This window comes from Podarcis muralis, chromosome 12, assembly GCF_964188315.1.
Source record: "Podarcis muralis chromosome 12, rPodMur119.hap1.1, whole genome shotgun sequence".
Taxonomy (NCBI): Eukaryota; Metazoa; Chordata; class Lepidosauria; order Squamata; family Lacertidae; genus Podarcis; species Podarcis muralis.
In genome coordinates this window covers 9,080,687-9,108,453 of record NC_135666.1, presented here as the reverse complement: position 1 = coordinate 9,108,453, position 27,767 = coordinate 9,080,687, and the positions used below count along the sequence as shown (strand labels likewise).

Below are 27,767 nucleotides of genomic sequence, written 5' to 3'. Positions count from 1 at the left end.
TTTTTTTATTGACAAAGAATATTTGCGCGAGGCTGCACTGCAGCATGGGATCTGTGGTCTTTGAAATGTGTTTGAATTCTTAAATCTGGGACTCATTCAGACCCGGGTTTCTTGCATTGGGTGAACATATGTGGTACAAGGTCATGCATCTCCTCTGTGGTGTTTACTCCTGTCCTCCTGCAGTGTTTTTCACTGTCATCAGTGTTTGTCAAACTTGGCTCCCCTGCTGTTCTGAAGACTACAACTCCCATCATCCCTAGCTACCAGGGCCCGTGATCAGCGATGCTGGGAGTTGTAGTCCAACAACCTCTGTGGGCCTAAGTTTGAGAAAGGCTGAACGAGGCCTGGCTTCAAAAAACAACACCCCACCCCATAATATTTCCCCCTCCTCCCCAACATTTCCAGGTAGCAAGTGATACTGCTTCCCCGCCAACAGTCCGTTTATTTTTATTTTATTCCGTTCCCTCGGCCTCGCAGCGCCCCGACGCGGCCTCTGAGGCGGCGGGAGGCCTGGCCGTTGCCCTAGCAACCGTCGCGGCCTACTCCGGCCCAGGGGAAAGGCGAGGCCTGCGTGGATTAGATCCCGCCCGCTGGCCCGTGTCGAATCTGCGCCTGCCACTCCGCGGCCGGAGAAGGAGCGAAAGTGCCGCGGCGGAGCGGGCGCCGCGTCCGCCTGGTTCGAGGCGGGGCGAGCGGAGAGGGCGGCCTCGCCGGCCGGGGATTTCATCATGCTGGGGGCCGGGCCTCGCCGCCTCCGCCTCCGCCGCCCTCCTGCGCTCCATGCCGTGGCCCCTTAGCGTCCTCCGCGCCGCCTCGCTCGGCCGCCTCAGAAGCAGCAGCAGCACCCGCAGCCTCCTCCTCAGCCCCCTCGGCCTCCAGCCCAGCCCCGCCGGCCGGACCCTGGTCACCAGGCGCCCCAGGTCCCCCTCCGCCGTCCCTGCCTCCTCGCCCTCCCAGTGGACCAGCAACCCCGGCGCCGGCATGGACGGGCCCGCCGCCGAGGCGCTGCTCGCCCCGCTCAGGCAGGCGGTGCGGCAGCAGGTGAGGCTGGACGGGGGGCGGAGAGAGGGGGGCTTGTTTGGAGGGGGGGTCCTTTGTCCATCAGTGGGGGGGGGGTGTCTGCCTGTGTTACAAAGAGGGGGGCTTCTCTCCTTTTCATTCCAGGATCTTGCCCGCACCCCCCCATTTGGATGAGGGCCTCTAAAATCTGTGCATTTCTCTCTCTCTGTGTGTGTATATATATATGTATATGTATATATATGTACACACATATACAGTGGTACCTCAGGTTACAGATGCTTCAGGTTACAGACTCGGCTAACCCAGAAATAGTACCTCGGGTTAAGAACTTTGCCCCAGGATGAGAACAGAAATCGTGCGGCGGCAGCAGGAGGCCCCATTAGCTAAAGTAGTGCTTCAGGTTAAGAACAGTTTCAGGTTAAGAACGGACCTCGGGAATGAATTAAGTACTTAACCCGAGGTACCACTGTACACACATATAAACATAATACACATATATACACACAGACTTATATACCCATACACACACACACACACACATATCTATATATATATATGCACATAACACATAGGGATAGATGCACATACATATAAATAGGGATGCACACATATATCAGGAGATACACACACACACACACACACACAGAGAGAGAGAGAGAGAGAGAGAGACAGAGACATATATAGTTACAAACACACAGGGATATGTCTATAGAGGACTTCTCTCCCCCCCCTTTCAATAGGCTTCCCCTTGCAGTCTGGATCTGTGTAGTGCGAAAGAGGTGAATAATCGCACCTGACAGCAATACTGTCAGGCTTCAAAGACGCTTTACGCAAATGTAAGGCCCCGCTGGGTGCAGTGGGGCTCGATTCCGAACAACCACATGTATTGCCCTGGGAGCCTTCTGATCTGAGGATACCCAGTGACAAGATGCAGTTGCCCCTGGTTGTCCTTTACGCCTGGAACTCTGGGTGGGATTTGCTTGGGATTCTGGGGGGATCCTAATCAACCCTTGATTTGCATGTGGTGCTATGGTGTCCTTTCAAAAGGTGCTTCCTCTGGATCCGTCCTTTGTTTGAAGCTTTCTAATCCTAGTCATCCTCCTCTGTTCCAACTCGCGTGTCACTCATTGCATGCCCCCATTCATGGTGTAGCTGTAGAATTAAGAGATACATACAAATGCTTAATTCCTGGTTATTCTCCAAGGCTTTCCACTGTAGCTTTGAGGTGTGTAGGAAGTCACCATTGCTTTAGAATAACCCCCTTTAGTTACAGATCTGTATCTACCTAAAGATGAATTCATACAGACATTCCTTAATTCTGTTTGAGGAAAGTCCTCATGTACATTTGAATTAAAGTGCTGTGTCTTTTTGTGGCATTCCTATTCTCATAGCGAGCCTGTTGTGTGTGTATGTATGGCAATGGGTCCTTTCCCCGGGTTCCTGAGAATTGTTACAGCTAATTTTTCTGCTGCATTTTCTTTCATATAACTAGGTTCCCATATTCCGTTTGGGTGGGTGAGATTTACCTGAACATAGATCTGGGTCTTCTGTGAGATTCCTGCCTTCCTCTTTATAAACTCCCATGCTTCTCTGCAGTTCCTCTCCCACTGTGATAAGCTGAGCTGAGAACAAGATAGATATGAACCCTTTCCCCCTGCTGTCCCATATACTGTGGATGGTCTTTCCTCTCATTTTCTTCAGCTGGATTGCTCCAGCTGTTTACTCTCTAGAGGAATGTGTTTAAGGTCCCCTTTCCCCCCTACAGTGTGAAATGGTGATTCAAACCCATTTTTAGCAGAGTGGAGTCCACACGCAGAGCATCGTTTTCTTCTCCCGCATGTCTTACACAGCACAATGCTCTGTACATATCTATTAAGAAGTAAGCCCCATTGGGTTCAGTGGTCCTAGGTCAGTGGGGGATTGCAGCCTTAGCTTTCTACAGAGTTGTTTCACTTGGAATGCATTATTCCTAATGAACCTTTACCCTGCCCCTTATGACACTCCTTTTGTAGACAGATGTGATACCTTGCAGTAAAGAATTGAATCTCTGCGCTCTCTGATTCAAAGATCTGTAGCCACTTTTGTTCATTTGAAAAGAATCAAATTAAGCATTTTCTCATGACCTTTTGGGTAAGATCAAGCATAATATATGTTCTTATCAGTTTAATAGGCTGTTCACTGCTTTGGGGGCCTTTAGGCTGAAAAGCAGTTTATATAAACAAATTGTAGTCGTAATAATACAATGGTTGTAAGGATTTGGGGATACATTCAGACTCCCAGTAGGGATGAATGCCTATTGATAGACAGTGCTGCTTTAAAGCACTGTACTGTTAAATTTCCTTAACTTTTTGTGTGGGGGATTTCACAAGGTGGGGATGAGCTTTGCTTCCCCACATACCATCTGACTCTCAGATCTGCTTGGTTCCTGCAATACTCTTTTTTATCTTTGCATCCTGGAGGGTGTATGTCTATATATTCCAGTCTAATGCAAAATTGGGTTTGTTTGGTTGTTTCACAACTGAGCAGAATGCCCTGCATACCCAGATTATTTATATACCTGATCTTTAGATACATGGTTATTTCTGTGTAAATTCCCCATTATGCCACTAAGTTCACAGTCTATTCTTGCTTAGCTAGTCATGTAAAATGGACTCAGATGGGTGTCTTTACATAACTGGATGGGTAGCATCTTAATTAGTGTATGCTTCAGCTTTGTTTTTCTTGTGAATCATCATACACCATCCCAAATTAACTGGTTATAAGGAGATCTTGCTGAATCAGGTTCTGGTGGCTTGATGCAAGAGTCGGAGGTTATCCTTTTAAAAGGAGTCTCTGTAGCTGACACACAAACACAGAACGTTTTCTTAAGCAGGAATCTTCCTGCTTTCTCATATTTGCAATAAGGAAATGCTGAAAGTAAAGCTTGGTGTGAGAAGGGAGTTTTGCCAGGCACAGAGAGTGTGCTGTGTGATGTGAAATTAGCCTGGCAGAGATTAAGATCTGGTGAATGAAGAGGAGGTTGTATGGACTGTTGGCTTGTCCCTGTCATTAGGGAAGGAAGAAACACTTTAATTACACCTCTGGACAGATCTCCTTGAGTGAGAAATCAGTCCTGGGCTGGGTTAATGTTTTCCTCCTGCAGCAGTGCCTGATGCAATAGGCTTCTGTGTTAGAGGGGTGGATCCCTTTCCCTGCCATAAGGGACAAAGCTGCAGTGAAATCTGCCACATCAGTCTAGCTCCGTTGCACTTTCTTTGGGTTGGGCAGGTTCTCTCAAATAAATAAATCCTGTCGGCATTTCCTTCCTCTCCCTCCCCCCCCCGCCTCCCCCCGCCTCAATTTCTGCCTTTTTCCTGTGTGCTCTGGACTTTCTCTTTCTTGACATGCGAAACTGCAAATGCTGCTGCCTTTTTAAAAATGCATGCTCCCCCCCCCCTTTCATTACTGGTGACTGCAGATTTCAAATGTCTTTTTAATATTGCTTTCCTGAGGTTTTATCTCTCAGCCGACCCCCTCTTCCTCCCTTCTTCTCGCTCCCTTCTTTTCTAGCTTAAAAAAACAACCTTCAGTTCCCTCCCTTCTGCCACGTTAGCCTGCAACTGCAGTGACTTCGAGTCAAACTTTCACATTCAGAATCAAGCTCCTTGTTAGTCTGGCTGCAGCAATGGACGCTGTCGGGTTTCTCTTTCGCTTCCTCCCTGATGAGTTTGTGGTCTGTCATGCTTGGCGTGCCTGCCTCTTTTTTGATTAATCTCATAAGGATGGAGATTTCTTTCCACATCTGAAGCTCTTTCCCTACTGCTCATATTTTCCTTTGCCCTCGACTTCTGCGCTTCCTGCCAGCTGCTTGTCGGTGGAGCGAACGGTTTACCAGTGTAGAAAGAACTTATTATAAAAAATGCAGTCCCATTTGAGACCTTCAATAAGGGAAATCTATTTAGGGGGAAGATTGATGCTAAACTGTGATGTGCGAAACTAGGAAGGTGATGGAGTTTATAGTCTTTTTTAAAAAAATGAATCTAATCCTTAAGGCATTCTGCTAGTCCGGTGCCCTCCAGATGTTTTGGACAACAACTGGCTGGGGCTGATGGGAGTTATAGTCCAAAACATCTGGAGGGCACTAGGTTGGCAAAGGCTGTTGTAGGATATATCCAGCTAAGCCCTTGCATTGGTTTGTCCAGCTCCATACAATCTCACTTGCTGGGAGCAGTCAAGACAGTAGACTTATTGAGTGTCGACTTTTGTGTATGCCCCTCCCCATATATGCATTTACCCACACCCCAAATCTGGGGAACTGTGATTGTGACTCACCAGGGTTTGTACCCTTTGTGTATATATTCACTGCAAGACTCCATATGCATAATTTGTGACAAACTACTTGGGAATTCTGAGTCGGCGTTCCAAGGTTCTACACAGACTCTATGGATTGAACCTGGGACTTTTGGAGTTCTATCCACCTAAGTTTCACAGTAACGTTGCCCTGCTCTGTTTTCCATATAAGGAAAAACTAGTATTGAATTTTGTGTGGAAACTGAAGTGTGGGATATAAGACCTATGGTGGTTCTTAGCCATGGGACCCAGTAGATACCATGTGGAAGGGACATTTGTCATAGCCTATCCTCCCAGGACTGTTGTGAATGTGAGATGAGAAATCCTAGTAAGAATGACTTTTCTAACCTACATTCTTATCAACCCACGGTGAAACCATCCTTAAGCCTTTATCAAGATGTCTGCAGTCAGTTGCATTGCTGTCTTTCAAAATCATATGGCTTTTATTGAAATGCCGTAATAACTTGCTTCTGTCAATTTTTTTTTCTTGTTTACTGTCACATCTTTCAGAAAATCAATGATACCGAAATGCTGGACACACTTCCTAGAAAGTAAATTGCGTTCACACAGTGGGACTTGACTTCTTGGTAAACGTACATAGACTGTGACGCACCACACACTTGTGCATTTCTTTGTGAGAGCTCACCTCCCCACCGCCTTCAAAAGGCAATTGTACTGGTTTAAACATCATTGTGGGTCAGGTATCGCTTGTCCCTCAAATCCATGTGTATGTTGTGAGTTTAAGTGGCAGAAAAGTGCTGTTTCTGCTGGCAATTCCTCCCCGCCACCGGCTATGTTCATGGGATTTCTTCCAGAGCTGAACCTGTACTGACTGTTTGCAATTCTTTTTCTAGGGCGAACTTGTTCGAAAGTTGAAGGAAGAGAAGGCTCCCCAGGTGGATGTAGACAAAGCAGTAGCTGAACTCAAGGCTCGCAAAAGAATCCTCGAAGCAAAGGTGAGCCTTGGGGGTCAATTTTTTTGTTGACTTTTGGTTCCTGCCCGCCCCCCTTATGCCAGAGTAAATGACCAAGGTTTAGGGTTGCACTGACGAGTTACAATGAACTTCAGACTTGTGTGCTTCCTGTCCCCTTTTATTCTTCCATTGTGTCTCCAAGGAGGTGGCTGGAAGTTTCAGTGTCCATTTCCAGATTAACCATAGTTCAGCATTTCCTGCAAATGCCAAACTGTGGTTCTTCTTGATTATGGCTAGCGATGGCATGCCAGATTCAAAGTGTTGGTACTCATGGGCGGAGACTGTCATGTCTTGGGGGCCGTATAAACACCCATTTTTCTTCTTTCTTTTCAAACATCATTTAAGTTTTTGAAATTTGGCATCCCAGCTATGTTAGGCTTATTAAAATTTTGCATCGTTTCCCAATATGTAAGTCACACAGTGATCTGCAACCACAGTAAAGTACGGAAATATAATCACACGGAGATTATTAAAAGCATATTTAGCAATGTTGTTGGTGCTATATTATCTTTGAGGAGAGCTGGTCAGTTTCCTTCTGGTGCTAAATAAATGCATGTTAGTAATAGGACTAACACTGAGATCCCCTTTTTTCAGTAGCACCCGTGTTATCAGCAAATTTCTCGAAGGGTGTCTATTGATTGCACCATATCTATAGGCTTCTTTCTAAGCCATGTGTTTTTGTAAGCTATCCTCCCCCAAGCTGGTGCCCTCCAGATGTTTTGATCTGCAATTCTCATCAGCCCTGGGTAGTGCACCTGTGTTGGGTGGGACTGATGGTCTTGTAGTCCAAAACATCTGGCGAGCACCAGGTTGTGAGAAGCTTCCCTAAACACTTAACTGAGGACTTCAGCTACTTTTCTGGAGGTTTTTCCATCACTGGCTCCTTGTCATGTGCGCTTCAGAGTCCTGGCTCTGATGCAGCTGAAAGCAGCGTGCCCTATGACTGTGTTTAAAAATAGGTTTTACAGATGTGGGGCAACTTCAGATACAAGCAGAAGACATCCAGCACTATGCTGCTTTATGCAGGGCAATGTATCTCTAAAGAGGGAGGTGTGTGTGCTACAGAGAGAGAGAGAAAGAGAATGAATCAGATCAGGGAAGATCTATTTTAGTTGAAATCTATCATTCGTTTTTTTACAGGAGCTGGCTTTGCAGCCAAAGGATGATATCGTGGACAGAGCTAAAATGGAAGATACTCTGAAGCGAAGGTTTTTCTATGACCAGGCTTTTTCTATTTATGGAGGTACCCAATTTATAATTGTAATTGTGGGCTCTTTAGAGCATGATTTCCTGTGTTCTTCACCATTTGTTTATTTTTGCAGTCTTAGGCCATGATAGAATGCAAAATACAGGATGTAATGGTCAGTTTTAAACATAAGGCAAGCAGTAACATAGAAATCAGATTTAACAATAAAAACATTGAAAAATGTCAGAGATCTAGCTTACCATCTGCGTTAAGCTGAATGGTGCTAAAAATTCTAGGTGGGTGTATGATACTGTCAGGGGACGCGGGTGGCACTGTGGTATAAACCACTGAGCCTCTTGGGCTTGCTGATCAGAAGGTCAGCGGTTCAAATCCCCGCGACGGGGTGAGCTCCCGTTGCTCGATCTCAGCACCTGCCAACCTAGCAGTTCGAAAGCACACCAAAAAGTGCAAGTAGACAAATAGGTACCACTTCGGCGGGAAGGTAAACGGCGTTTCTGTGCGCTGCTCTGGTTTTGGTGTTCCGTTGCGCCAGAAGCGGCTTAGTCATGCTGGCCACATGACCTGGAAAAACTGCAGACAAATGCCAGCTCCCTCGGCCTGTAAAGCGAGATGAGCGCCACAACCCTAGAGTCGTTTGCGACTGGACTTAACTGTCAGGGGTCCTTTACCTTTTACCTTTTATGATACTGTCACTCAGTGCAATTTATTGCTTGGGTCTAATTCTAACACTGCTCCATAGTACATCATGAGCAAATTATTTTTATGGGTTTAAATTTATAGGAATTTTATAGGAATTTGTAAATTCCCCTCGGGGAGAGCCTTTGCTTTACTTAAATCTATACAAATGTTATATCTGGTTTTTGAAGGTTATTTTAGACAGGTATTACTGTCACAGACCTTTTAATCTCTACTAGTGGAGCAAAATACTTGCTATGCACACTTACATGGAGTGTGTCTAACTGATCTTGAGCTCAGTGGTGCTTGCATCCTAGTAAAAATTGCCAGGAGATGCTTCTCCATGTCAAAAGGAAGTTTCTCACGGTTATTGGTAGGATGAGTTAATTACCTTAATCCTCAAAAATTGAACTGTGTAATTGCCAGCAGTAGTAAGGAGATAGTAGTAAGGAGAACATAATTGTTATGTTCTATATTATGGCACTAATAAAATGTTGCAAAACTTTTTATAATACTCATGTTGTAGATTGCAGGCTGGAATTTTGTTTTTTTACTTATTTATTTGGAAGTGTGTGTGTGTGTGTGTGTGTGTGTGTGTGTGTGTTTTCACAGCTTGTCTCTCTTGCAGGTGTGAGTGGCCTGTATGATTTTGGTCCTGTGGGTTGTGCTTTGAAGAACAACGTAGTTCATGCCTGGAGGCAGCACTTCATCCAGGAAGAGCAGATTCTTGAGATAGACTGCACCATGCTCACGCCAGAGCCTGTTCTGAAGTAAGTAGCATGTCATCCTACTGTGTGCTTTATTATTATTAATATTTTATTTGAAGTTTTTTCAGTTCTACAAAATAAAGTGGAAAAAGAGAGTGCTATATATGGTACCTTGGTTTACGAACTTAATGTGTTCCTGAAGTCGGTTCTTAAAACGAATCTGTTCTTAAACCAAGGTGCACTTTCCCTAATGAGGCCTCCTGCCGCCGGTACCCTTCCACCATTCAGTTTCTGTTTGTAGACCGAGGTAAAGTTCGCAAACTGGAACACTACTTCTGGTTTTGCGGAGTTCGCAAACCGAATTGTTCGTAAACAGGACTGTTTTTAAACCGAGGTACCTCTGTGTGTGTGTGTGTGTGTGTGTGTGTATGCATGCGCTTGCGCTTATATAGGTACCGCTGTCACTGTTTGGGTAGCTTTGCATTGTGAATCGGTTTATAAATCCACCAATGAATAAAATAAATCTTGACGCCATGCACGATGACGCTACTCTTGACCATTGCAGGACCTCCGGCCACGTAGACAAATTTGCAGACTTCATGGTGAAGGATGTGAAAAATGGGGAATGTTTTCGAGCCGATCACCTCCTGAAAGGTATGCTGTGCTGCGAGAGCAGGACTGGTTTCGCGTGCCCCCTCCCTTGCCTCAGCATTGATTTTAGATTGAAAGTTATAATCTCTCTCCTCTCCCAAGCGAAAGCCAAGTTAGTATAATCCATGCATTATGCTGGGCTGGCATATCTTCAGCACCGTATTTTCAATATCCTCCCTCCTTTCTCTGCAGCTGTCAGGGCTAGAAATTTGCCTGGAAACGGAATGCCGTCTTAAGAGTGACTTAGAGAGTTTCTAATCCCTTTTTTAAGTCATCCAGGTTGGTTGCCATCCCTGCCTCTTGTGGGAGTGAATGCCACAGTTTAACTATGTGCTGTGAAAAGACGGTGCTTCTTCACACAGCACATAAACTCTAGAATTCACTCCCACGAGAAATAGTGACGGTCACCATGATGGTCACCATCTTGGGTGTCTTTCAAAGAGGATTAGACAAATTCATGGAGAGTAAGGCAATCAGTGGCTACTAGCCACGACAGCTACACTCTATGTTCACTGTATGCCTCACAATACCAGCTGCTGGAAATTGCAGGTTTGGTGAATTTCTGTTGCATCTGGTTGGCTGCTGTGAAAACAGGATGCTAGACTACATGGGCCTTTGGCACAAACCCTGCAGCTTCTATTTTTTTGTTGTTGTTCTGTGAAAATGATACTAGAAACATTAAATTGTGCCAGCTCTGGGTGGGCTGAGGATCTTCTCTCCCTGAACATGTTGGGAGAAAGGGCAGAGCCAAATTGGTTTTCCTGATTCGGTTGCTTTCAGACATTTATCTTCAAAAACTCTTTTCTACATTGACACTTGAGTTGAGAAATGCTCTATGCACTATAGAGAAGCCTGGAGGGTATTTGAGTCAGACTGGTTGGGCCTCAGGCTCACCTTGAACTGGGAGCATGGAACTCTCTCCTATAGCTGTGCTTTGCAGAAGGAAGTCACTAATGATGGACATGATAGACATGTTTCTCTGAGAAACCTATCATTACTGATCTCTGCTTTGGGGATTTTGGGGGCTCCTCAGAGACCTATTTTTGGAAACTGCCCATCTAGTTCTTAGAATCTGCATTCTGGTGAGCTTTGTGGTAGGCCACGAACGCTTCTTTCTGCCTTCTCTTGTAGCTCACTTACAGAAGCTGATGTCGGACAAGAAATGTACAGCTGAGAAGAAGGCTGAAATGGAGAATGTTCTGACGCAGGTCAGTATGTGGCTGTGCAAACGGAAATGGAGGCACAAGCTTTCAATTACTTACTTTGGGTTCCCTGGGAAGAATTAAGACACCAGACGAACTTGGAAGTTAACATCTCACAAATGAGTTTTCTGCAGGTCATAGATCAGTGGCGAATTCATTTGGTGGGGTGTCTGTTTGCTTTGCGTTGCGATGTATAGATTGTAAAGGTTTGTTCCACATACCTGCTGGGAATCTATTACAATTGCACAGTGGCGGGCAATTGGTTCCCTGGTTCCATTACAGGCAAATTCAGAGCTCCACATGTAGCGTGAAGCCTATCAAGTACGAAACTTCCTCCTCCCCTGTTTCTGACCTTTGAATAATTTCTAGTCCTGCTTGTCCAAATCTGTGCAGCTGACATTTGTGAAACTTGTTTCCCCGTAGATTGAGCAAGGCTGAAAGGGAGCTCTTAGCTGATCCGTGCCTATATATGTTTTCTTTTGCTTTGGATAAAGCAAGGCGGATGCTGGGATAATAATAACAACAACCTGGTGGGGGAACTGAGATTTGGCAAGCTGTAGCTGTGACACCTGCCTGTGCTGAGGGTGGCCCAAGATGCAGTTGGCTTGTGGCACTCGGCTCAGGCTCACTTGGCGGGAGTTGGTCTATTCATTTTTTCATTGACCCAATGTGAATAAGGAGGGGAAGGAATGGAAATAAGCAGGTGGAGCCCCTGCAGCCATGTCTGCTTCCCCAAAGAGAACTCCCCATTTCTCAAAGCAGGTGCAAGAGGGGTGTGTGGCGGAAACACACAGCGGGACTTGATAGCTGCAGTGTAGGCAGTCTGCGCTTGCACTGCTGTCGCCCATCCTCTCCTGACTGGGTCCTCCTGTAGAAGTAGCTGTTGGCCAGAGAAAGGGAAAGACGGACCACCCTCCTTCCTAGGAGGCATTTGCAGCAGTTCATAAGCTCACAAGAGAATGAAAAGGGGTTGTTCCTCCTTCTACCCATTGTGCACTTAACTCAGCCTCCTTCAACTTGCAGATTTGGTTTCCTGATCCTCACAAACAGCTGACATTGGGTTGGGGCATGAAAATATAGAAGGATTGCGGGCTTTTTAATTTACTTTCTGAGGTAGGGAGAGGGGGAACCTGTGACAACATAGTCAGCAGTGAAGGATGATGGGATTTGTAGTCTGGCAGCATCCGAAGGGCCACAGCTTCCCCAGCCCGGCTCTTTTCCTGCCAGCCGTCTTCATAGCACGCTTTGGGAAACATGTGACAGTGTTTCTGTTTGTCTGTGTTGCTCTGGCCCCTTATCCCATCACCAGAATACCCTTGTAAGAGGCTGTGCTGGCAAATCCATGCTTGTTGCTTCCCCCAGTAAAATGCCAGGATTAATGCTTTGCAGTTTCTCATAAGGGGCTGGTGTCTTTTTAGAGACAGGGTGGATAGAGTTAAGCCTTTGCTTCAGTTTCCTGTGTTAAATGGATCTGCCTTTCATGTTTTGCTCCCAGTTGGACAACTACGGCCAGGAAGAGCTTGCGGATCTGTTTGTGAACTACAACGTGAAGTCTCCCATTACTGGAAATGACCTCAGTCCTCCGGTGTCCTTCAATCTTATGTTCAAGACCTCTATCGGGCCTGGAGGAAACATGCCAGGGTAAATTAAGCATGGATGTTGACATATTTCTTGTGACCTACTGGGCTTGACGGGGGTGACTGGCTCGTACTACAGCTGAATAGATTCCATTGTGTTCTGCTTATAGTCAGCTAACCCTCCCCGGGAGGAGGTCTTGGGGATCTTCAATTTGTTTGGGGTGGTGTGTGTGTGTTGCTGAACCTACCAGTGATGGAGGAGGGACTGGGGTAGTGAAGTATAAAACAATTAAGACTACTCCCCTCACCCCAAACCCGCAGATTCTCAAGGGTAGTGGTGTTTTCCCACATGTGATTTGGGAATTCTGGGGTAGGAAGATTTAGCAAGGGCTAGGAGTCATGGAGCTAGGAATGAGCTAAATTCAAAAAAATGGCTTGGGAATCGATCCTGAGCCTTCGGCAAGAAATATTTGCACCAGGCCATGGTAGCCAACTCAGGTTAACGAGGGGTGTTTTTGTTCTTATCCTAATTTAACATAGATAAAGGTAAAGGTACCCCTGCCCGTACGGGCCAGTCTTGACAGACTCTAGGGTTGTGCGCCCATCTCACTTAAGAGGCCGGGGGCCAGCGCTGTCCGGAGACACTTTCCGGGTCACGTGGCCAGCGTGACAAAGCTGCATGTGGCGAGCCAGCGCAGCACATGGAAACGCCGTTTACCTTCCCGCCAGTAAGCGGTCCCTGTTTATCTACTTGCACCCAGGAGTGCTTTCGTACTGCTAGGTTGGCAGGCGCTGGGACCGAGCAACGGGAGCGCACCCCGCCGCGGGGATTCGAACCACCGACCTTTCGATCGGCAAGCCCTAGGCACTGAGGCTTTTACCCACAGCGCACCCGCGTCCCTTTAATTTAACATAAAGGTGACCAAATTTACTGCTGTGTGCGTTATTTGCAGCAGATTATCTCTTTGACCAGACCAGCCTTGCAGTCTTTAATTTTATAAGCTTAGAAAAGTATCGGAAGGGGTTCTGAGGGTCATCTAGTCCAGCCCCCTTCAATTCAGGAATTTCAGCTAAAGCATCCATGACAAACGACCATCCAACCTTTGCTCAGAAACCTCCAAGGAAGGAGAGTCCACCGCCTCCCGAGGGAATCCGTTCCACTGTTGAACAGCTCTTGCTGTTAGAAAGGTCTTCCCGGTGTTTAATTATGTGGCCATAAGACAGATAAGCAGCAATGATGCCTCAGGCTGTCAGCTACTTGTATCATAGGGTGCAGTAAAGCAATAAAGTGAAAATTGGTTTAAAATCGAACAGTATTTAGTGTTCCTGTTCCTAGAAAAACAAGCACAGGAGCAGGAAGACGCTGAGACTATGGAACCAGATGCAAGCCTTGATAATAAATTTGGGGGTGGGTCAGGGGGAATTATTGAGGCTCAGAACCTTTCCCCCCTTGAGGCAGCAAAGGGAGTCTGAGCAGTCAGGGGAGAGATGCTGGTTGTACTTTTTGATTGCAAGACAATTTGCCCCCATATAAAAAGTTGGGGAACCAGGCCCGTCTGCTCTCAGGAGAGTTATTTTCCTGCTTCTCAGCTGCTTTCATTGTTGGATTTTATTTGTGTCTTTTTAAAGTTACCTGAGACCGGAAACTGCACAGGGGATCTTCCTGAACTTTAAACGCCTCTTGGAATTTAACCAAGGCAAACTTCCTTTTGCTGCTGCTCAGATTGGGAATTCCTTCCGGAATGAGATCTCTCCTCGCTCAGGCCTCATTAGAGTCAGGTACTGTAAGCATTCTTCTGTGACAGAGAGTTTGTGAACACTACACACAGACTTTCTCTCAACTTATAAGGGAATGGAACCATGGGTGTGCCTTCCTAAAATGTTCCCCATGCAGTCACCTCTCTACATGTTGATTTCTAAAAAGACCCTGTTGCATAATCATTGGAAATATCAACAGCACTGTCTGTGGTCATATCATAAATTTGTGAATATTTGCCATTTTTACTTTGCTTTACCGCATTGACTTTAACTGGATCCTCAGAAGTAGAAAATTCCACAATTCAGATATTTGGCGTGGGTTTTTTGCGAGGGAGGGGAAGTGGTTTTAGGTAGACCGGTTACTGTTGCAACTGTCTTAAGATTTTCACTGCACTTATTTGTTCTTTGGGTGGCTAAAAAGTGGTGGACCTTTTATATATTCTCTGTTCTCTGTTTGTTCTCTTTACAATTGAATATATAATTGTATAATTTATAATTTATAATTGTATAATTTATAATTGAATATATGGTGCCAAATGCTCGTAGCTTTAGCCTGAACTTTGCCCTTGGGTTCCCTATCCACTGGGTGACTGGGGACGCCACGAGACATTGAGATGCCTTGACCTGTGTACGTGGTGTTGTGCAGAGCTTGTGGGTTATCCCACCTTTATCGGAGATGCTATAATGGCTCTCAAACAGAATAGCTACTAAACCGAGGGCATGCCTTTGTCTTTTAGAGAATTCACAATGGCAGAAATTGAGCATTTTGTGGATCCCAGTGAGAAGCACCACCCTAAGTTCCAGAATGTAGCAGACCTTCACATCCTCTTGTACTCTTCCAAAGCCCAGACCAGCGGGCAGTCGGCTCATTCCATGCGTCTGGGGGATGCTGTTGAGCAGGTACTGAAAGTGTGTTTTGCAGTAGAAGCGTGTGAAGGAAATGTGGAAGAGAACACCATGAATTCTGCTAGATACTCACCTTTGTGGAGAACTAGATGAGGTCTGCATATTGAAATTTCTGAACAAGAAGCAACACAGATTAATTCCGTATTCACTCTACAAGTTTAGCCTTAACTATGATGGAAAGTATCTGGTATCTGAAGAAGTGTGCATGCACACGAAAGCTCATACCAATAACAAACTTAAAGGTAAAGGGACCCCTGACCATTGGGTCCAGCCGCGGACAACTCTGGGGTTGCGGCACTCATCTCGCTTTATTGGCTGAGGGAGCCAGCGTACAGCTTCCGGGTCATGTGGCCAGCATGACTAAGCCGCTTCTGGCGAACCAGAGCAGCGCACGGAAACGCCATTTACCTTCCCGCTGGAGCTGTACCTATTTATCTACTTGCACTTTGACGTGCTTTCGAACTGCTAGGTTGGCAGGGGCAGGGACCAAGCAATGGGAGCTCACCCCGTCACGGGGTTTCGAACTGCCAACCTTCTGATTGGCAAGTCCTAGGCTCTAGGCTCTTAGAGACAAACTTAGTTGGTCTCTAAGGTGCTACTGGAAGGAATTTATTTTATTTTGTTTCGACTATGGCAGACCAACACAGCTACCTACCTGTAACTATGATGGAAAGTCTCAGCACCTTTCCAGTACTAAAATCCTCTGATTTTCCAAGGCAGAGACATGTTGGGTTTGCCGTTACTACACGCAGGAATCTTCATGTTGACAAAAAAATGCGCTTCTGATAACCATTGTTGAGATTTGGTTGTGGGCCTGCTGCCCAGCTGTGAACAAGCCCTTAAACACCTCAGCATCAAAATCCTGTGGAATTGATAGATTGGTCCTAACTTAACTTTCCTTATTCAATACATGGAGGATGCTGTTGATATTTCATGGGAAAGGGCCCGGTATTTTGTACCACAACTCAAGCAGTGTTCGAAACTCCCTAGGCACCAGGCAGGATTTGCGACTGGCGCAGGTCCAGTTGCGACCACGTGGAGATCTCTGGTTGGTGACTGTGGAAAGCAAAATGCCACTCAGGAGGATCTGAAATATTTTCCTTGAAGCTTGAATTTGTTTTATTCTGGACCGTTCGATTTGAAGTTTGAATGTGTTATATTCCGCTTTGAGGTTTGTTTTTTTAAAATATAAAGTGGTATAGAAATTAAATAACAGCCACAATAACAACTGCAATAGAAAAAACTCTGTTGTAAAAAAAGAGGCACCTAGACATTCCATTGTGGCAACCGCAACCTAGGTTTAAGGTGCCATTTGGCGATTAGCTTATACAGTTTATCTGAGCTTCTAACACTGAACACAAGGTGTGCAGCACTGTTGTTGTTGTTGTTTAGTCGTTTAGTCGTGTCCGACTCTTCGTGACCCCATGAACCAGAGCACGCCAGGCACTTCTGTCTTCCACTGCCTCCCGCAGTTTGGTCAAAGTCATTTTTGTAGCTTCGAGAACACTATCCAACCATCTCATCCTCTGTCGTCCCCTTCTCCTTGTGCCCTCCATCTTTCCCAACATCAGGGTCTTTTCCAGGGAGCCTTCTCTTCTCATGAGGTGGCCAAAGTATTGGAGCCTCAGCTTCACGATCTGTCCTTCCAGTGAGCACTCAGGGCTGATTTCCTTCAGAATGGATCGGTTTGATCTTCTTGCAGTCCATGGGACTCTCAAGAGTCTCCTCCAGCACCAGAATTCAGAAGCATCCATTCTTCAGTGCATATTTACTTGAGGAAGCAGTTTTTGGCTTTGGGCATCCCATCTCTCTCTCTCCTTTCAGGGTGTAATCAATAACTCGGTGCTCGGTTACTTCATTGGCCGCATCTACCTCTACCTTGTCAAAGTCGGCATCTCTCCAAACAAGCTGCGCTTCCGACAACACATGGAGAACGAAATGGCCCACTACGCCTGCGACTGCTGGGATGCAGAGTCCAAAACATCCTACGTAAGTGATCTGATAGCTGCAGAGGCTTCTGTATTAACCAAGGGGAGGTGGGGAGAGGAGAGAGTTTGGCTAACTCACGCGGCGGTGTGCTGCACAGAGGCGAATCCTTTTTTCTTCTTTCAGGGGTGGATTGAAATTGTTGGCTGTGCTGACCGCTCTTGCTACGACCTCTCTTGCCACGCCAGAGCCACCAAAGTTCCTCTCGTAGCTGAAAAGCCTCTGAAGGAACCCATATCCTTTCAGAAATAAAAGAGTTCTAACTGACTGGGAATCTGGCTGGGAGGATGTGCGGGTTCACCTAATGGTTTTCTGTTTGTGAGGCTGCTGGGAGTAAATTCAGGAAGCTCTCTTGAAGCCAGGATGGGTAAAAATCAATGATACTTTACATACACACACAACACACACAGATATGATTCTTTTTATTCAAAACAGATTTTTAAAAATTTAAATCGGATTTTTAAAATAAAATGCTTTTGGGGGAAACGTCTTTCTAAAGATAGTTTTCTATTTCAGTTACATTAGAGTCCAAAGCCTATTCATCTGGAAATAAGGATTTAAGTTTTTCATGTTCCTCCTGTTCCCTTGGGATTTCTTAACGTAACTTGCACAAAACAGCCAACGTCGTTCAGTTCGAAGCAAATAAGGGAGCCATTGGCAAGGCTTACAAGAAGGATGCCAAACTGGTGCTGGAATACCTTTCCATCTGCGATGAGTGCTACATCAATGAGATGGAGAAACTGTTGAACGAAAAAGGGTAAGTGTTTGAGCCTGAGGGAGGTGAATCAGGAACTTTCTGCCCACCAATTTGTGCCGCGATGCTCAGATTGGAGCACAAATAACTTGCAACTAAAATGTCACCCAGAGAGTGCTTTGGTTCTGGGGCTTCGCTTTCTGATCTCAGACTATCTCGGGTTTTGTTGACTGTGCAGTTGGCAAACTCATTTGTGTCAACTCTGTAGTGTGTCTGCAGGAATCTTGGGGGGTTTTTTTGTGGATGAAATTTGCTCTTGGATCCCAAGAACCAGTAGTACATATATCCTCTTCCAGCACACCCAAGAGCTTTGGCAAGGGCAAAAGAGCATGTGAAAGATCTGAAAAAGCCTGAGCAATTTTTACTTAAAAATTGGGATTAGAAGATGAAAGGAGACTGAATCGGCCGCCAATCAGCAAAGGCTCCCAGTTGACACTCCTTTTCCTTCATTAAAAAAATAAATCACAAAATCCACAGAAGTATCAGGAAATGCTCATTTGCCAAGGGGTCAGCAAACTTTTTCAGCAGGGGGCTGGTCCCCTGCCCCATAGACCTTGTGGGGTGCCGGACTATATTTTGAAAATAAATAAAAATGATTCAAGAGCACCACGAGCCCGGGTGGCTGCTTACCTGTGTCCTGTGAGCGACAGGGGCTGGCGGTGGTGGTGGAGGGATGATGAGCAGCGCGTGAAAGGGCTCCAGAGAGGGGCTGCTTAAAATGGCGGCCGCTCGAGCGCTGCTGCTGCTGGCACCAACAGAGCCCAGCCCCCTTCCTCCCTTAGGCAGGGCGTGGAGAAACCAGCAGGAGGGAGGGAGGGGGTGCCGCTGCTGCCGCTGCTGTGTAAGGGAGAGGGAAAGAATGCGTGTGCTGGTGATCCACATGGTGATTCCTGGACCGTTCGCGGGCCAGATCCAGAAGGCAATTGGGCCCGCGGTCCTTAGTTTGCCTACTCATGGCCTACATCCGCATTACAGCAATACCTTTATTTTATTTTTATTTTTTGAGTTTTTTTATTTTCAATGCAGAATCATAACAAAAATTACAAACATTGAATCCAAAATAATACTATCCAAACAAAAATCCCGGGAACATATAGAAAAAAAAACAGAAAAGGAAAAGGAGAAAAAAAAGAAAGCAAAGGAAACGAAACTAAACTAAACAAAAAAGCACACATCTACAGAACAAAACCATATCATTACGTACATAAACACAAAATTTGTAATTAGAGCAATACCTTTATTAGGCTAATCAGTATGTTGCAATATTGATAAGACCGAGTCTTTCCCCCTCTATGTTCTCCATCTGCAATACTTTCCTCCAATTCCCATAATCCCCTTCATTTCATGGATTGCATTTCCCTACTAGTGCCTTTTAAAAAAGGGAACAAATTTCTCCCCAAACACTCTCAGAACAAAAGGGAGAAATAATTTGATTTGGCCTTGGCTCTGTATTTTATGAGACGTTAATGATTTTATTGTACACCACCGTAATATTTTGAGTTGGAGGTTTATAGTAATTCCTATAGATAAATACGTAACCACCATTTTTGATAGCATTTGCTATACTTACTGAATTTCTATAATCCCTAATCGCAAGATGCAGTATTCTAAACTTCCTGAGCATAGTGATCGTAGAGGTTAGGGGTTGGCAACCAAGCGCCAAGCCTGTGAAGGTCATGTTGGACTGTCTAAATCCATTGAATGAAGCTTGCAGAGAAGGATTACCTGCTCGTCCTCAGCTGTTTACTTTCAGGAAGTATAAACCTAGTCAGGATGTTGTTAGGAATACTTGAGCTGACCTGCTTGTTCATTCATAACTACTTTTTTGGAATTTTGGAATACTTTTGATGACCTTCAACTTCTCCTGGCTCTGCTGGACCTGCTTTTTGGGCTGGAATGGCACTGCTGCTGCTGTTTTCTTTTAACTCCACACTGTCCTCTGGAAGGAAAAGAGCCTGGTATTGATTCTGAGTCCCCTTTTCTTCTTTTCAGGGAATTTACCTTTGAAACGGAAGGGAAAACTTTTCAACTAACAAAGGACATGGTCGGCGTGAAGAGGTTTCAGAAAACCTTACATGGTAGGTCTCCCTGTACCTGCTGCTATAAAATAGTAAAGATCACAACCATAAGACTGTCCCCTGCCCCAAATCAGTGGGACACTTCCTTCCCATTCACTGTAGCACATCTAATTGCAGCCTTATGCAGTGTTTCTTAAATTTGGGTCCTGCAGCTGTAGTTGGACTACAACTCCCATCTTCCCTAGCTACCAGGACCCAAGTGATCAGGGATGATGGGAGTTGTAGTCCATCAACAGCAGGGGACCCAAGTTTGAGAAACGCTGGAATGGCTGTTTTTCATTGGCAGCATGACAAGCACTGAAATGGCTTCCTTATGGTCAGGGGGACAAGCTACCATTATAAATGTGTTCACTTGGTTTGACTGGGATGCACAGTTCCCATGTGGCCTTACCTCTGCTGAGGCCACTAGCATTTCTAGTTATCTCCTGCTTGGACTACTGCAATGCACTCTATGTGGGGCTACCTTTGAAGGTGACCTGGAAACTACAACTAATCCAGAATGTGGCAGCCAGACTGATGACTGGGAGTGGCCGCCGAGACCACATAACACTGGTCTTGAAAGACCTACATTGGCTCCCAGTACGTTTCCAAGCACAATTCAAAGTGTTGGTGCTGACCTTTAAAGCCCTAAACGGTCTTGGCCCAGTATACCTGAAGGAGCCTCTCCACCCCCATCATTCTGCCCAGACGTGAGGTCCAGCTCTGAGGGCCTTCTGGCGGTTCCCTCATTGAGAGCAGCAAACCTACAGGGAACCAGGCAGAGGGCCTTCTCGGTAGTGGTGCCCGCCCTGTGGAACGCCCTCCCATCAGATGTCAAGGAAATAAACAACTACCTGACATTTAGAAAACATCTGAAGGCTTCAGGGAAGTTTTTAATGTGTGACATTTTGATGTATTTTTAATCTTTGTTGGAAGTCGCCCAGAGTGGCTGGGGAAACCCAGCCAGAAGGGCGAGGTACAAGTAATAAATTACTATTACTATTACTACTATAATTCAGGCTTCCTCAACCTCTGCCCTCCACATGTTTTAAGACTACAGTTCCCATCATCCCTGGCCACTGGTCCTGCTAGCGAGGGATCATGGGAGTTGTAGGCCAGAAACATCTGGAAGGCCAAGTTGAGGAAGCCTGATATAATTGCTCCGTACGGTCAAATTGAGGGAATAATGTTTGTGGGCATTACAGCGGCAACCTTGGAGCCCTGTTGCTGTTGGGCAGAATGGCTATGAACGCGAAAAGCTTCCATGCCTTCCAACCTGAGTTGGCCTAGCAAAACATACCCCTTTCTTGCCTGTTTTCTAGTGGAAGAGATTGTGCCCAATGTGATTGAGCCTTCGTTTGGTATTGGAAGAATCATGTACACAATATTTGAACACACGTTCCGCATCCGGGAGGGAGATGAGCAACGGACGGTAGGATTTCCCCCCCTGTGGCTTTGGTTTGGTTTCAGAGTTGATGTATGTCGGTGGCTTCCTATGAGAGGCTCCGCGGATTTTGTAGCTCCAGCATTGTATGCTGGATTTGGGCACTGCAGACTTGGTTTAGAGCCCTGCTCAGCCCCCAGCGGCCTTGAGTCATAGCTCTTTCTCTCTGTTCCCTTTCTCCGCCTGTAAAATGGGAGTAATAGTAACCTCATAGACAAACAGCTACCTGACACATTATGACTTTCTGCACGCAACTCATTTCCAGGAATGCAATTCATGTTTCTTGTAGTGTGTGGAGTATGCAAACAAGTGTGACAGCTGCAAGCACATGGGCAGCTGATGTATGCACTGACTACCTGATCAGTTTGCTTGAGGCACGTGAAACACTTGCACCCCCACTCCACACTCCACATGTCATGATAAGCATTTTCCTACTCGGAATATTTCTCTGTAGGAAATCTGAAATGTATGAAATAGCTCTCTAACTCTGGAGTGTGTGTGTGTGTTGTAAAAAAAGTTAGGCTTCCAACCTTATTTTTGAAGGTAGAAAACATATAATTTGTTGTCTGTTAAATGGGCATATGTTTCTATGCACTTATCCAATATTTGTATATATGGAAAGAACAATTTGGTCACCTGGAGTAGATTGTATGAACACAAACCTAGGTTCTAGCTTTCTGTATTTAATTCCCCCCGATCCTCAGTAGCTTCCATTCTGCCTATTTTTCTGTGCCCTTTGCCCCTCTTAAGATTGAGGTTCGGCTTTTCCTTTCCCATTAATTTGCGTGGGTGGAGGAATCTGGACTTGGCAAAAAAGAAAGAAAGAAAAGATAAGCATCTGCAGCCGAAGGTCCAAATTGCAAGATCAAAATGAATGTTCTTTTCACTACTTAATCAGAGCACAAAATCGGAGTCTTCTGGTCAGATAATTCATAGCATATGTAGATCAGAGTTGGTGGTGGTGGGGAACCTTCCAATTTCCCCCCTAGTTCCCATCAAATTCAGATGAAGACTCTTCCACTCTGGATCTGTCGGTTTCCCCTGCCTGATCACCTGTCTCGCTTTTCTCTCTCCCCAGTACTTCAGTTTCCCTGCCGTGGTGGCGCCGTTCAAGTGCTCTGTCCTTCCTCTGAGCCAAAACCAGGAATTCATTCCGTTCGTGAAGGAACTATGTGAGTAGCTCCTGATGCTTCCGGGCTGCCCTGTGTTAACAAAGCTGCAATTGCATCAATCAATTGGGGGTGTTCAGTAGGAAAGGGGATTGACAAGGTTTTTTTTTACACTATTTGTTTCACTGATGCGACTTCATTGTGCTAGAGCAGAGGTGGGGAACCTCAGGGGCAGGATCTGAATGCAACCCTTTGGGACTCTTTTATCTCTCAGGACTCTTCATCCCAGACCTTGCCCCTCACTGGCCTTGCCTTGCCCTATCCTGGAGTGCTTTCAGCCAGCGTGGTGTACTGGTTAAGAGCGGTGGACTCATAATCTGGTGAACCGGGTTCGCTTCCCCGCTCCTCCACATGCAGCTGCTGGGTGACCTTGGGCTAGTCACGCTTCTTTGAAGTCTCTCAGCCTCACTCACCTCACAGAGTGTTTGTTGTGGGGGAGGGAGGGAAAGGAGAATGTTAGCTGCTTTGAGACTCCTTAGGGTAGTGATAAAGCGGGGTATCAAATCCAAACTCCTCTTCTTCAGCTGACCAGCATGCATGCTTGAACTGTGATCGTGCCTCTTGCTTGCTGGATAGAGAGATGTATGGATGCAGAAACCACTGGCACAAGTGTGGAATGTAGCCTGCAGTTGCACCTGTTGCTCTGCTTGCTTTTGCCTCTGGCTACATCCATCTGCAGGGACGCGGGTGGCACTGTGGGTTAAACCACAGAGCCTAGGACTTGCCGATCAGAAGGTCGCCGGTTTGAATCCCTGCGACAGGGTGAGCTCCCATTGTTCGGTCCCTGCTCCTGCCAACCTAGCAGTTTGAAAGCACATCAAAGTGCAAATAGATAAATAGGTACCGCTCTGGCGGGAAGCTAAACGGCGTTTCCGTGCGCTGCTCTGGTTCACCAGAAGTGACTTAGTCATGCTGGCCACATGACCCGGAAGCTGTACGCTGGCTCCCTCGGCCACTAAAGCAAGATGAGTGCTGCAACCCCAGAGTCTGCCACGACTGGACCTAATGGTCAGGGGTCCCTTTACCCTTTACCCTACATCCATCTGCTGGCATGTGGCCCTCAGGAGGTTAACCCAGAGGGAATGTGGCCCCCGGGCTTGAAAGAGTTCCCCACGCCTGTGGTTGAGCATTCCCCGACAGGAAAAAACCACAACTGGCTGTGGAAACTGGTTCATATTTAGGATATACGCTTCCCTTTTGGCTTCAGGTGTCCTTTGCTCAGTTATTAGAGCACGAGACTTCTAATCTCAGGGGTTGTGGGTTCGAGTCCCACATTGGGCTAATGATTCCTGCACTGCAGGACCAGATGAGCCTCGGAGTCCCTTCCAGCTCTACAATTCTATGATTTTTCCTTTTGGTATTAGGGAAGGCATAATGCATCCAAAGGGCTTCATGGTCTCATATATTGTACGCTGCAGTACAGTGGTACCTTGGTTTGCAAACAGTCTGGCTTGCATACGTTTTGGATTACAAACACATCAAACCCGGAAGTGCGTGTCCCGGTTTGCAAACTTTTTTTGGATTACAACCCATTTTGTTTTGTATTACGAACAAATTTTTTTGGAGGCCCCCATTGCCAAAAGCGCACCTTGGGTTACAACCTGTTTTGGTTTACAAACAGACCTCTGGAACGGATTATGGTTGTAAACCAAGGTACCACTGTATTCTAGTTCATGGCAATGTTGCTGAATTTAGTTTGCAGTTGCAGCTCTCTCTCTGGGTATATGTGGTTTAAATTAGACAATCCACCCAATTATCAAGGGCTGCGCAAATATCCAACCCTTTAAATAAAACAAACTTGGGCTTGCCTTTGATCAGCTGAGGTTTCCAGTCATCCTTCTGGCAATCTTTGGGGGATGCCCATTTCTTCTCTGCGCCCACTTAAATTCTCTATAAAGCCGGCCGACTCAATAAAACAATGCGCACCTCTGTTTCCTCTCGCAGCCGAAGCCCTCACAAGAAACGGGGTCTCCCACAAGGTGGACGACTCCTCCGGATCCATCGGCCGGCGCTACGCCAGGACGGATGAGATCGGCGTGGCTTTTGGGATCACGATTGACTTTGACACGGTTAACCGGTCGCCGCACACCGCCACCTTGCGAGACCGCGACTCCATGCGCCAGATACGAGCTGAGGTAGGCTGTGCCCTTTGCGTTGGGGGGGGCGGGGGGCAAGTTGGAGGTTCGAGACAAGCAACCAGAAGAGAAAGATGTGGAAAGCCCTGCTTGCTTTGAACTGTGGCCCGATTGGCGCCAGGATCTGTGTGGCTGCAGGTAGAAGCAGAAGGACCTAAAAACACGCCACGTTGAATGCAGAGAATGAGACAAGTCCCCTCTTATAACCACTGATGGTGGGGAGACAGTATAAGGCAGCTATCCTGTGTTGTCATCCTAAGTCAGGTCATTAGTCCATCTAGTCCAGTATTGCTTACACTGGCTGGCAGCAGCTCTGTAGGGTTTCTGGCTGCGTCCATTTCTGGACCAGCCTGGAAATGCTGGGGTCCTTGGTCCTTCTGCATGCACAGTGTCTGGAGGTGGTTGGAGGATGGATGGCAGCTGACCGATTGAGGTTGAATCCTGTCAAGACAGAAGTATTGTCTTTGGGGGACAGGGGGCGGGCAGGTGTGGAGGACTCCCTGGTCCTGAATGGAGTAACTGTGCCCTGAAGGACCAGGTGCGCAGCCTGGGAGTCATTTTGGACGTGCAACTGTCCATGGAGGCACAGGTCAATTCTGTGTCCAGGGCAGCTGTCTACCAGCTCCATCTGGTATGCAGGCTAAGACCCTACCTGCCCGCGGACTGTCTTGCCAGAGTGGTGCATGCTCTGGTTATCTCCCGCTTGGACTACTGCCATGCGCTCTGCATGGGGCTACCTTTGACGGTGACTCAGAAACTGCAACTAATCCAGAATGCGGCAGCTAGACTGGTGATTGGGAACGTCCGCCGAGACCACATAACACTGGTCTTGAAAGACCTACATTGGCTCCCAGTACGTTTCCGAGCACAATTCAAAGTGTTGGTGCTAACCTTTAAAACCCTAAATGACCTCGGCCCAATATACCTGAAGGAGCATCTCCACCCCCATTGTTCAGCCTGGACACTGAGGTCCAGCTCTGAGGGCCTTCTGGCAGTTCCCTCTGTGAGAAGTGAGGTTGTAGGGAACCAGGCAAAGGGCCTTCTCGGTGGTGGCGCCCACCCTGTGGAACGCCCTCCCAACAGATGTTAAGGAAATAAACTACCATCTGACTTTTAGAAGACACCTGAAAGCAGCCCTGTTTAGGGTAGTTTTTAATGTTTGCTGTTTTATTGTGTTTATTATTCTGTAGAGAACTGTCCATAGTGGCTGGGGAAACCCAGCCAGATGGGCAGGGTATTATTATTATTTCTTATTATTAATACCTATGAACCATGACCCTTCTGTGTTCATGGGGGAGCAAATACCAGATGCAACATGCCTATAACTTGAGCCTCAATAGATACCTTTATTTCAAGGGTAAGGATAGGATTTTCCTGGGCTCCTTATTGTAATCCAGAAATATGCTGAGAAAAAGGAAGCAGTGCCCACGCAGTGAGACTGATGGGAGTTTTGCCTAGTGAAGTAGAGAATGCACACAAGAATCTTAACTTGTGGTCTGGTGTGTTTATCCTGTCCAATGCGCCTTTGAAGGCGTAGATCAGTCGGTAGAGCACGAGACTCTTAATCTCAGGGAGGTGGGTTCAAGCCCCACATTGGGCAAAAGATTCCTGCATTGCAGGGGGTTGGACTAAATGACCCCAGTGGTTCCTTCCAACTTTACAGTTCTAAGAAGGAGCTCACCTGTTGCTGGGTGCAACTGGCTGCCTACATTCTGCAACAGTGCCGTCTCAAGGGGACTGAGCCCGGCGGTTCTTCGGAGAAAGTTGATTAGCTCTGTGTTGATCCTGGAGTCTGAAAGTGCACTTTCTTTTTCCTGCTTCCAGATCTCTGAGCTTCCCACCATAGTTCGGGACCTTGCAAACGGCAACATAACCTGGGCTGACGTGGAGGCCAAGTATCCACTCTTCGAGGGACAAGAGACTGGCAAAAAGGAGACAATAGAGGAATGAAACAAACTCCCTGGAAACTTAACAAGAAGTCGACTTTTTACTGTTCATGTTAATATGAAATTTATCATGTGTATTATTCAAAACAGGGACTGTCTGGTTATCTCCCCTTCACTTCCAATTGCTGCCTAATTTTAACTCCCAGCTCCAATAAACACAGTTAAAAGACTAAAAATACTGCCGCCTTAAGCTTGCTTTCTATCTCCTTTCTCCTTGGTGCTGTCACCATCAGATATTCAGTGGCCTGGTTTGCAGATAATATTAAACCTTGGTTTATATTACTTTATGGTTCATTAAACCGTGGCTTACCATGATGAATGAGCCCTGGTTAGCAGCTCAGCTATGGTTTGTTTACTGCCAACAATCCATGTTCTGAAGCTGTGGTTTGTTACTGGCTCGCAAAACCTTGGTTTGTTGTAACAAAGGCTTGACATGATGTGTGAACCCATAGTTTATTTGGTCACTCCACCCCAGAACCTGACCAAGCTACAAAGGCCAGAAGGTAAGAGCAGATGGGGGAAAAACCCAAGCTTTGGAGAAGCCATACTTTGTTCATCTGTGGGAGAACTCCATGGTTAACTCGTGACTTGATAAACTAACCATAGCCGTGGAAAAAACCTAGTGGCATAGTGCTACGTGTTAACCAGGCCAGTCTGGTTTTGGACTGTTTTCTCTGAACTATAAAGAATTGGGAGCAATAATGTGTGCTCCTTTGCTCAACCATCCCTTTACCCAGTCTTATGGAAACATCGATTTAATTATTTTACAGATAGGATACCCAAAATAGAGCTCATCTCATTACCTCACAGGGTCACTGGTTGAACTGATGCGTAAATCTAGGGTTTGTTGTGTTTATGCTGTGTACTGGGGTCAGTGCATTTATCATGTAAAGGTGAAGGGACCCCTGACCATTAGGTCCAGTCGTGGCCGACTCTCGGGTTGCGGCGCTCATCTCGCTTTATTGGCCGAGGGAGCCGGTGTACAGCTTCCGGGTCATGTGGTCAGCATGACTAAGCCGCTTCTGGGGAACCAGGGCAGTGCACGGAAACACTGTTTACCTTCCCGCCGGAGCGGTACCTATTTATCTACTTGCACTTTGACGTGCTTTCGAACTGCTAGGTTGGCAGGAGCAGGGACTGAGCAACGGGAGCTCACCCCGTCATGGGGATTTGAACCGCCGACCTTCTGATCAAGTCCTAGGCTCTGGTTTAACCCACAGCGCCACCCACTGTCCCAAACTCTTTAACACACTTTCTGAAGCCGGTACCA

At 46.4% G+C, this 27,767-nt stretch overlaps 1 protein-coding gene and 1 pseudogene across 2 annotated transcripts; both read left to right on the top strand.

The window, feature by feature from the left end:
• The first annotated feature begins 676 nt into the window (after positions 1-676).
• On the top strand, positions 677-26,673 carry GARS1 (glycyl-tRNA synthetase 1). Of its 2 annotated transcripts, none has more exons than XM_077936698.1 (17): positions 677-1,041; positions 6,204-6,305; positions 7,464-7,566; positions 8,834-8,975; positions 9,478-9,566; positions 10,695-10,771; positions 12,261-12,406; positions 13,972-14,121; positions 14,838-15,000; positions 16,831-16,995; positions 17,119-17,227; positions 17,605-17,749; positions 19,739-19,824; positions 21,126-21,235; positions 22,326-22,419; positions 24,361-24,551; positions 26,376-26,673. In XM_077936698.1, the coding sequence occupies exons 1-17, from the start codon at positions 781-783 to the stop codon at positions 26,499-26,501; spliced, it is 2,259 nt and encodes a 752-aa protein (XP_077792824.1). In that variant the 5' UTR covers positions 677-780; the 3' UTR covers positions 26,502-26,673. The 2 variants fall into 2 exon arrangements, with proteins under 2 accessions (XP_077792824.1, XP_077792825.1); XM_077936699.1 differs by having other exon boundaries at positions 17,119-17,231; positions 17,609-17,749.
• On the top strand, positions 3,131-3,359 carry LOC114607936 (U2 spliceosomal RNA; annotated as a pseudogene).
• Positions 26,674-27,767: the final 1,094 nt, after the last annotated feature.